We start from the raw sequence: 12,256 nt of genomic DNA, 5'->3' as shown, positions 1-12,256 counted from the left end.
GAATACGAGCTGAGTTTCTTGTCAGTTCTTCTCATCTCGAAATCATTCCGAACTGACGGTAGATTTGACATATCATAAGAGTCTGTAAGACCTACATGAATAAAGATATTTTGAATTTGAATTTGAAAAAATGTAATGGAATTGTTAGTAATGTAGGTGATAACAATTCTCTTTTAATAATGTACCATATCAGATTGATCTCCACGCTTTTCCCCATCATGATAAATTCCTGGTAAATTTGTTACAGTAGGCTAACCTAACCTGACCTTATGTTCACCTTATCATTCTCCAGAAATTGTAGTACAGGCTGGTGCACCATTTCATTATCATCCAATAAAAAATATATATATACCTAAGTACTAAAACACAAAATTTTAAGTATTAACGAAAAACTTAAAAAATAATACAAGTATATTCGTGGCCCAAGTGTTTAATAATACCTAGCACTACTGTGGCAGTCGTTAATGCCGTGCCCACAGAATCAATTTCAATATATTAGTATTATAATATTAATTCATATGTATGTCAATTTATAATATGGGCTTAGTAGCCAGAAATAAATAAATAACCCTAGACAATTAATACAACGCCATTTAATCCAACGATATCTAGTACCCATAACACAAGCTCTGCTTTGTGTTATGGGTACTAGACAATTGACATAAATAATATTTTTTTTGTAAATATATTAATAGAAAATACCTAGACCAGGTTTGTATCGATCTAGGTATTTTCTATTATTATTATACTCATGAAGAAAATACACCCCGACAAATAAATTAATTAATAAAAAAAAATTAAACAAAAATTGTCATCATCATCACTCTGATTATACATTGTATAATTATAATATTTCTTCTACGTGCTTTGTTATTCTATTTCTTTAAAAATATACATATTATTCTAGTCAGGGCAATACTATGCTTTTGCAGAGAATTAGGGACGTAACATGGTATGTTATTGGATTAGCGCTAACACGCAGGACGTTTTTCATTATCTTATCTTGTGACGAGAATATTTAGTAACGATGTGGTTTCAGAGACACAAGTATATTTATATTTTACCAAAAATAATTTCATTGTATAAATTTATTATGTACAATCTGTTTTATGTGAGGACTTACCGTTTTTCAACTATTCTAACGCTGTACCTGGACTTACAACTTCACTTCAATGACAGTTATACTGAGATACACCGCAATTATCTTGTCAGGTCGAACTCCACACCTGGAAACTGTTGTGATTATTTGCAGACACATTCAATAGATATCTTATGATTATTAAAAATACATCGGTATCGGTTTAAACTGGCGGGTTACCAATGGAGAATAAGATGAGCATGAAGTCAGGCCAGTTAGCTCATCGTGACAAATTTACCAACAATTTATCATGATGGTTTCCAGGGGGTACAGTGTAGAGGTCTTGAGATGGTACGTAGCTAGTAATGGAATTATCCTATCATATATTATTACTAACAATCAGCTTTCCCTCCGAATTATGTGGTTAACTGAGTTAACTTTATCCTCATCATGCGAAATAAGTGAATGATTAATAATTTATTATTGTGTTCTGACACAGACGACGAAACGACGAATAATTTCAAAACGACTTCCTAGGTACCATCAACCCACGCCTAGATGTGAAGTCCCTTATTAGGCTAGGGCTAATGCAGTTAGGCCACTAACTCCCATTACCTACAACACAAAACGTGCTACTATAAAGAAAATCTACAATAACTAATTAACCTTGATGAAATTTTGCCCAAAGGACAATGCCAGTTACCAGATATCAAAGTTTCACACTAGTCAGATTTTCTTTAAACGCTCGATATTTCCAATAATAAGGATTTATATTTAGCTCATTCATATGAACAATAAAAGACAATAATTTGATAAAATCTGCAAGATATTAGAATTGTAATTAATTTTTAGAATAACGAACAAAATACAGTTTATATTTACTGTAATAATAGAGTAAGCCGAGTAGAGCGGTGCGTAAATATTCGTAATAAATTTCAGCCGCACACATCTCATAAAGGAATCTACTAGGCGGGTTAAATAGGTAGATATGAGGTGCCCACACTATCGAATATGATATGAGAATTACTGTGGAGGATATCAAAGTGAATTTTGTCATATGAAGTCTACTCTGGAGTCATTCAAATTTAGAAACTAAATGGTACAAAATTAAAAAGTAGTAAAGTTATCTATGGTAGATATCGCAGTTTATTTTGTTCTGTAAAGTCATTAACGTGACTAAAATTTAAAAACTAAATATAACAGAATTAAAAAATGGTAACACTCGCATCTTGACAAAAAACTACCAATAACATCATAATAGGTAGAAATGATGTGCGAATATGATATGAACTTTTATTATGACTATATGGACGATATCGCAGCGTATTTTGTCATATAAAAGTCTACGTTGGAGTCACTAAAATTTAGAAACTACTAAACGGTATATATTCACAAAGTGGCAACACTGTACATTGTACATAAAACTACCAATAACATCACAAATTACACTGTGATACCCGTTCCTGTTACTCGTACATTATTGTTGTTGGTATCCCTGCGGACCAAGGTGTTATACCTCGTACCTAGTAATTTCATTGCCACATCTCGCCGTCCGGAGATAATCAGTAATTCAGTAGGTATTATTGGACTTTGTCTTGTGAACGATGTTAGATAAACACTGATATGATTCAATTTTATTTTATACTAGCTACCCGACCCGGCTTCATATGGATGCTTTATAAATCCTTGAATTTATCGGTTTTATATTAATCTATGAATGTCACATATATGTAAATTGACGACCTCGGTGGTCTAGCGGTTTAGCACACCGCTTTATGACCGATGGTCGCGGGTCGATTCCTCGCACGGCTCAAACATTTGTATTCATGAGTAGGATTGTTTGTATCGGTCTGGGTATTATATGTATGTATTTACGAAAAATAATTATCTATGTATTTGTATCAGTTGTCTAGTACCCATAACACAAGCTTTAGCTAGCTTAACTTGGGTCTAGATGGCGCTGTGTGAATTGTCCTGAGATTATATAAATGAATTTCTCATTTTGTTCAATACTATAACACGCATGTGTTACACATATAAACCTTCCTTTTGATTTGATTGACTCTATTAACTGATGAAAACTGCATTAAAATCCATTTCGTAATTTAACAGATATAAGCGAACAGACAGTAGCGCGGCGCCGACCTTGTTTTAGACTATGTAAAGATATTTTTCTATTCAGATTTGAATAATATATAAAATAACTATTTCGTAATAATACTTATTCAGACCTTTAAACCACTTTTCAGATAACAGAAACTCAAGACATATGTATTTGTGCAGGACTGTTATACAATAAAAATCCATAGCCATGGGTTAGTAGCTTGAAATAAATAAATAAAAAAATAATATACAATCACTTACACACATGTATGTGTATATACAAAGTCGGTCTAGCAAACTGTCTAACTGTGAATATCTTTTTTCGAGAACAAAGTCTGCAATAAATGAGTAACTTAATAACAATATTGATATAATACTCCTAAAATGTAATCATGTAAGTTCTGCATTGCACTTTAACAAAAAGTAATATATTCTGAAATTACCAAATGAAATTAAACTTGAAACGTATGGTAGTACGTCCAGTGCTAAGTGTAACTAAAAAAAAAAGAAAAAAATCATTTGACTTTTTCCAATAGTAAAAGCAATGCAGTTTGGTCTACATTTATGCGTGGTGACACTCTACCCGCAGTCGGTAAATGCAATAACCTAGCACTTACCGGTAATGCTATGCGCCATCTGGCGGACGAGGAGATCGAATAAATTTTACGGTTTCCGCCAGTTTTAACCGGTTTCATGAGGTAACTATCGTTAATTACGAGGTGCTTTACTTAATTTATTTGATAATCGACTACTTTTCTTCCATTTTGAACGGTTATGTCGTTTTTTTCATGATTCGTAGATCGATTTTTACTCACTCAATTCAAAACTGAAAAATTATCTTAAGAAAAGGCAGTAGATCTATAAGTAGCAGTAGTCTCTGGATCTTAAAAAGGGCAAGATTAGATCAACTGTAGTTTGGTAAATTAAATATTTATTAATATATTAAAATAATTATTTATTAATTTAATTAAAATTTAATATTAATAAACTAATACAAATTAATATGTACCTAATATTATTTAACGAAGCTACTTACTTTTTTTTAATTTTTTTTTTTTTATTAAGAATGAAATCACATGCAATTGAATAATATTTATTTCTAGAATAAAATGTAAATGATTGCGTAATTATTAATTGGAACCCACTGAGGCATTTCTAGAGTTAAAATAATTCTACGCAACTATACAGATATAGATACGTAAATTTATATAATCTACGTATCTATACCGTATCGTATCTAATCTATATATAGTTTTAGCATATGTTACAAATCAGCCAGTAATCACTTACCATGAGATGTACCCTGTACACCTCATGGTAAGTGATTACTGGCTGCCGCAAGAGCACCCGCAATACCAGGGAAATTGCAGAGAAATCGCAAGTGCATTGCCGGCCGTTTAAAAATGGATAAACTCTTTTATTGAAGGTTTCAATATCGTATCGGTTCACAAATACCATTTCTGGAAGGTGATTCCACAATGTGGTTGTGTGTATCAAAAAGTTTCTTAAAAAAACATACGCTGGAGGACCGCCATTCATCCCGAGAGCTTTCAATCGAGCGGCGATATCCCTATGGAACTACCCTCACTAATTTATAATTGTTATTCATAATTACATTGTTTATGAACAAGGACCAAACAAGAGTATACTAAATTATTTATGGGCGTATCAATTGCTCGCTTCCGATAATTAAGTTGTGATTTACCAGTGCTGTGAGCAGTTCAGGGCGTGTTAATTACTCTTGTGACGTAATTCGTCTAATGAAACATTGACAAAACATATTATGTATTAATGTATGAAATTTTATACACACATAAATAATATCCTAAATTAATATATAGCATATTTTATACATATTTGTTAGCATAATGCCTTACCTATGATGGTATGCATTAATGTATGATATTTTATATTGAGTAGTGTCGCGGTAAGTACACCGCACAATAATTATAATCTTTAGACAATGCATTACTTATGATGGTCGCGGGTTCAATCCCTCGCCTGATCCAAACATTTATGAGTGTGATTGTTTGTATTCGTCTGTGTGTTTACAATGTATATTGTGTATGTATTTAAAAATATTATTCAGTAATTATATTATTTGTTGTTTCCAATATCCATAACTCATCAAGCTCTGCTTAGCTTGGGACTTAATTGCAGCTGTGTGAAGGTGCAGGTTTGGATAATATGATCAATGAGCAAGAAACTTGCCTGTCGTTTTTTTTTAATAAATGTTATTGGTGCAACATTACATTTTTAAATTAAAAGTTGTGTGAATACAGACTGCCAGATAGCACAATATATTTTTATTTTGTTTGTTAATAAGAAGATGTAAGTAGTATTAAAAGAGTGCCAGCGATTTTATAGCAAAACAACAAAAGTTTTTTATAGATTTACTGAAAATCCGTTCATCACACTTCGAACACTGCCAAGAAAGTTGCGAGTTCTACACGCATCATCACAATAGCTTTTAAACTTTGATGAGGGGTGACAGTGGCGCTCATTAGGCGTGTCTTCCGTCTCTGTCGCACGCACACAATCTTCATATTACATCTATCTTTTTCACCCACTCAGGTAATGCCACGTAGTTCCAAAGTGTCATCCACTGTTTTCAGTTCTTTAATTATTTTTTTTGTAGACGGCGGCGGGTGTTATTTTTATAAAGGTTAAATGGAGTGTTATTGATGATAGAAATACAATATTAATTGGTTTCAGCATTGTGTTTACTATAATAACAGAGATAGAATGGGCTTTTAGTTTTGAGTACCTTCAGCCTCAATTACTCTATGATACCTACTGGTAAAGGAATTTCAGTTTTTACAAGTTGGTAGCAATACATATTTATAAAAAAATAAAAAAAAAGCAGAACAAAACCTAATTCACAGGCCTAGATTTAGTTATTATTAAATACTTTCAAAACTTCACATAAAAGTACAAATAATTTAGAATACACTGTAAATTATATAATGAATAGTTACACACCTAATATTGTTTCAAATTATGTATATTTATAAGGCTGTATGGCACTTATAAGTTGTAATCGGAGTGTGGTAACTGCTATATAGTTCAGTGGCTCCTATTGGTAGTAACATAATGTTATGTTAGCCTATATAACACTCGGGGTTAATATACCTTTCTAACAGTGAAAGACTTTTTAAAATATGATCAGCAGAATCGTAGATTACCCCAAAACTTATGAACATACAAACTTTACCTCTTTATAATATTACTAAAGACGTGTCAAAATAAATAAATAAAGTACTATAACAATTTTAAGTCACAAATACGGCAGTAAGGTTGTGGTATGACGAATATTTTTACTGAGAGAGTAATCACCACGTTTTTAAATATTTTTACGCGGGAAGAAAAACAGGTCAATGTTTGACGTTCTATTTTTGAATTATGAATTTTATTTTTATTGAATAGCTAATGGCTTTGATCGCAAACAGTTCGTATATTGAGTTTATTTCAGTAAAGATTGTTAACCGACGTTTAAAAGAAGAAGTTGCAAGTTCTTAAATGGATTGTTTTATTTTTACGTTTCTGTCATACAAATCTCTGTCAGTAATAAACTGATTTTGTATTTTCAGATTGGTCTCATAGAAATTTCATTAAATGGATAAAGGTATATAAAGGTATCAACGAATATGTTAATGACGAACTACCTCCCTACCGCTACCGCATCAGATGTTGATGATGAACCCCGGAAGTCTTTCTATAAAAAAATATTGAAATCTGTTTGATATTAATTTATTTTTGTTTTTTTACTAATTAATATTATGACTATTTGCTACTACATAAATAAATAACATCCTAGACTAAAACGTATAATACTTTTACTGAATGAAATGAGGGAAATTTCATGAATTAAAAAGTATTATAGCCAAATATTCAAGTATCATAGATACAGCTACAGCCAAATATTCTTGTATCTATTGTATATCCTACTCTGCGTACATCTTATTATTCCACGCAACAGTCTACAAGCAACACACGTAATTACCAAACGTCAGGCGCGACTGTAAGTCGTGTCGTGATGTAAGGGGTTATGCACACAACTGCTCACCCAGGGGACAGACGCCAAGCGTGCTGGCTACGTCACGTGTTACTAGGTTTATATATGCGGCCTTGGATGAACTGTTTATTGGCTTTAGAAATTCCGTCAGGGTCCTTTTCAGTGGTAATAATTTAGTTATGCGCAGGGTCCGAACCGAATACAAAAATTCAAAAAGTGCATTGCAACAGGCGGCAATTGCTTATATATGCTGTGTGTTAGAAAACATATATTTTTATGACATGTTTAAATTTTTATATCATTTGTTCCAGATCACATCAAAATGGGTGGAACATCCAGGACTTGTCTTTTCTTCATCACCATGCACTTAATTTACGCGGCGTCATCGCAAGACATCGAGAAGCGTGTACCCAAAGGTTTTCTGGGCATGAGAGGCAAGAAATACGACTCAGGCTCAACAGAACAGTTCTATAAACGGAAACCACAGTTCTTCGTCGGTGTCAAAGGGAAGAAGAACTTCTTAGAGGCTTTAGAGAACTACGAGTATAAACGAGCGCCAATGGGCTTTGTTGGTATGAGAGGGAAGAAGGAGTCGTACATCCCTGACATGTATTACCCAGATAGTTATGAATACGTTCCAAAGAGAGACGGCTCCCTGATTGGTCAGATCGACTACGCTTCCAGCGATGAAAGAAATAAACTTGACGAAAATGAATTCCCAATTCTAAATGATGTCCTCACGCAATATTTACAGAAACTTGAACGGCCCGAACCTATGACTGCAGCGACTATCGACGATGACTTATCCAGCGAGAGGATTACGAATGAGGTGGACAAAAGGGCAGCCAACATGCACCAGTTTTATGGTGTGAGAGGAAAGAAGTCGGTGCAAGAGAAACGACCTTATGATTTGACGTTTCGCGGCAAATTCATTGGGGTACGCGGCAAAAAAGACGTTAAGACCAGTGGCGCGCAAGAATTAAAGTTTTTACTGAACGGCCCGTGGCCCAAGAGGAAGGCGCAAATGGGATTCTTTGGGATGCGAGGCAAAAAGTGGATCGACGGTAAGTCATTCTCCTCTAATGTAATAGGTCTAAAGAGATGACTGCGCAAAAATTGTCCTTTTAGTCACTTGTCCAAAGCCACAGGTCATTGTCACTTGGTTCTATGCTTAAATGACCTTGTAAGCATACATCAACTTAATTATATTAAAAGACACTTAAAAATTATGTTTTAGACCTTCTTCTACATAATGCATAACATTACCCATACATAGAAGGTAGTGCTCACAAACACAAAAAATTACAATTGTTGTATTAGGTTCAGTTACGTTGATAAAGTCCCCCAGTCATAGATTTTCTCCTATATCTTCCAAGTACAGACCTATACGTAGCTATTGCATTATAGTATTTTGTCTATGCCTAATGCCATGAGGTCGGGTTACTTAGCTCATCGTAGCAAATTCATGAGGAATGAATCACTATAGTTTCCAGGGGGAACTGCGTGGAGTCCAACCTGACTTGACCTGATATGTTGTTAGGAATGCGTTCATTAGTACACTAACAATCCCTTCCACCTGCTCCGTAACACAATCTTGTAATGCGATTGAATGTTCAAACTATAAGAGACAATAAAACATATTTACTACAAGTATATCTACTGAATATGTCCGTTAGCAGGAAGGGAATATACATTAATGTGGACTGATGACCCCATTAATAGCAATGTACCCCGTTAAGTAAACTGACCTCCACGTATAAATTCACAAGGTAAATTTATCACGATGGGCTAACTGACCTGACTTAATGTTCATTTTATCATCCTTCACTGGTGCTCTGCCAGCGTAAACCAATAGCGCCAGAGCACCATTCCATTATCATCCATTAAAAAAATCCATTGTTATTGTACGTCATTCTGCTTCTATCCTGATTTGCACCACTCGTGCATTTTACTATCTTATCAACTTGAATTTTACGTGAAGTGACTTTTTTATGAGTAATTGGGATGGCCAATAAGCTGACGTCGCCTATATACATGAACATCATAACTGACGTCATGTTATCATGTGACGTCCGTGATATCAATCATGCGTTGTCATTCTAAGGGAACAAGGTGTCCTTCCTCTTATCCAGTAACTTTAATGCTATATTTATTCAAAACTTTAATGCACAAATACAATATATTAATGTACTTATGGCAAACTTAACACCTAAGGGCGTTCTCTACCAGTCAACCATAGGGCAAACTGAGAAGTTAGTAAGCGTCGCATTATAGTACAAACACTTACGTGGTAACTTTACAATAATAGATATTATTAGACATACATACATAAATATATATATATATATACTATATCTCATCCTTCAACCACAGTACAACCTGCAAAGCAAGCTGCAAAATTAGATGAGAAAGATGTCCACTCAGCTTATTTTGTGTAAATTGTAATAAGAGTATATAACGCTCTTCGCGTAGAATATAATAGGGTTTAGGATGTTGTTGAGGCTCCCTCAGTTCTGTAGCGCATCAAAGATGTTTGCAGCAGCGTGGATGGCTTTCAAGTCATGATGCCAAAACAAACTGCATCACTGATGTTTATAATCCGGGGGAACGCAAACATCTTCCCAAGCACTATAGCAAATGTGTATGTAGAATATAGTTTGTACGTTGTTAACTAACATTATATGTATAAGTATCCGAAATTAATAAATGATATTAATATTTACTATTCGCTGAAATACAATGAAGCACGGATTGTTGTTTTACGCAGAATTCTGAAACCACATAGAAATTGGGTATTCACAAATGGTCACGTAGACAAAATTGTGTTTCAAAAAACGTATACACAGCTGTGATTGTATAAAGCGTTTATATCTTTTAACAATCAATAGACGAACACCTATGAATATTTGATGCGTAGACTACAATTTTGCAATGAAATTACCGCTAATATTTGAGTAGGTTAGCCTTTTGAAATCGTGTCGAGCTGTGTCAATTGAAATGTTTACCTAATCAAGGTACATAGTTAATTAGGTACTACGTATTAAATAATTTAGAAATCTATTTACCTTACTATATTTACCAAGTACTAATACAAATTATTGATAGTAAGTAAGTCATTGATAGTAGGTATTCATGAAACTCAATTACTTTTCAAAGAGGCAAAATGCAAGATTTGTTACTGGCCGCTTGCCCATCATAGCTTTTTATTTTTTATATTATTTAGATGGCACATTTTTATATAAATTTTACTTTATTGTTAGGCTTTTTATGATCAATATTTTTTACGTCTCATTTATATAAGTGCGCCGCCAACAATTCTTCTCTACACCCCTCATGGTTGACTGGTAGATAACGCCGCAAGGCGTTAAGTCCGCCTTATGTATACATTATTTTTGTGCATTGAACTGAAGTAAATGAATAAATAATAAGTATACACAATAGTGTTGTCATCTCGCTTCAATCATAAAATTAATTTTGTAACCCTCATACAAACTGCGTGGTCGCATGATCAATTTGGTATAAAAGGTCAAAATTTTTTATCAGAAATATTTCGTATATTCGATTCGACTTTCTGTACCAATATATCCTTTACTACAGAGTAATTAACACTATCTTATATAAGACTTAGCACCATTCTCAAGTAATAAAGTAAAGTAATTAAATTCTCATTTATTTTGGTGGCACAGTTTCATTTAGAAATTGTTTTGTAGGATTGTAGGATGTGGTCAGAATCTTCAAAATGGATCGACATAAATATTGCTATAAATGATTATATAATCAAAATTGTTACACAGATTCATAAAAAAGTATTCTGTTACCCTTTGCGACGAATTCTGTATAGGCTTCTAATGAAAAATAATAATCGCATTTTTTTTTACAGAAGCGAGCCCTGAAATGGAAACGCCTAACTAAGTGTCTTCACTACATTTGAATAATTATGCAGTCTTCTTAAATCCTGTTAAGATATCTACATATCCTTATAACATAATGGATTCCTTGCCAATTTAAATATAAGTGGCTTATTCTAACGTTGCATCGTTGGATAAGTTTTATCTAGTCAGCATACTGCGTAGGAGCAAATTAAATTACAAATTTGTTAGGTTGCGATCACATGCACTGGCCAATTATTGCGGCAAAAATACAGTTCGCCAAAACCAAAATGTGAGAAACAATATATAGCTGTCAAGACATTTGCGCGGGATCTTAATTTCAACTGTTAATGAATTTAGTCAATTATAGAAATATGTTTATCACTAATATGGTAATTTCTGTCATCTACTTCTCTGAAACTTGGTTCAAAGGAAATTGTTGGTTTGCATTTCTCACACGCACGTCATTTAAATAGAACATGTATTTAGTAAATATTCATTACTATATCTATAGTTATAACAATATTTAATGTTTTTATTCTATGTCAAAACTTTAATAGTTTAGTCACAAATGTGGTCGCAGCCTAATAAGTGTTTATTTTTATAATTTAATCTATGTTTCTTTTTACTAGATTTTTCTATTGTCTCTGTATAAGCAAATAAAAAAGTTTATCTAGTTGTTAAAAAAAAGTCAGCGACTCGAGTAGGCGTTAAGTAGATAGTTTTGAGAGTAATTTTCAAAAATGTTGGTTCTTACTTTTTGTATTCATAAAATTGCTATCTTGCAAATTATATTTACTACAAAAAGATATATTGGATGCGATTTTTCTAAAAATATATGTCTTTAACTTTCATTTTATATATTTATATATTTAAATGTAATAATATATAAGTATTGTAATAATAAATATAAAATATTACACCTATGTATGAAATGTTATTTTAATTTTTGTTATCATTGTAGATAGTCAATGTGTATACTATAATATATATACCTATCTAATTGTAAAATGTTATCAATCCGAATGCATTTTGTAAAGGCTGGCAAAATGTAACATTGTAACATTAAATAAATGTAATATTAACAGTGAGTATCACGAAGATTAAGTACTATAATAAACGCAGTTGCCAATTTAGGTTGTGTTCTTTTTACTTAAATCCTTAACAAGAGATAAACCCTTATTTTGAACC

General features: G+C 32.9%; 1 protein-coding gene across 1 annotated transcript in view; it reads left to right on the top strand.

Moving 5' to 3' along the window:
* The window catches only part of LOC131852133 (tachykinins-like), a 73,552-nt gene extending 61,674 nt beyond the window's left edge, over positions 1-11,878 (top strand). The window contains exons 2-3 of the mRNA XM_059202771.1: positions 7,508-8,260; positions 11,077-11,878. Of these exons, the coding sequence (XP_059058754.1) occupies positions 7,519-8,260; positions 11,077-11,108 (774 nt within the window). The 5' untranslated portion in view covers positions 7,508-7,518 and the 3' untranslated portion in view covers positions 11,109-11,878. The remainder of the gene's footprint in view (positions 1-7,507; positions 8,261-11,076) is intronic.
* Positions 11,879-12,256: the final 378 nt, after the last annotated feature.

The sequence above is a fragment of the Achroia grisella genome, unplaced genomic scaffold, assembly GCF_030625045.1.
Source record: "Achroia grisella isolate CSIRO2021 unplaced genomic scaffold, CSIRO_AGI_Agris_v1 utg840, whole genome shotgun sequence".
NCBI lineage: Eukaryota > Metazoa > Arthropoda > Insecta > Lepidoptera > Pyralidae > Achroia > Achroia grisella.
The sequence above is the reverse complement of the archived record's forward strand: the minus strand, read 5'-3'. Positions and strand labels throughout refer to the sequence as shown.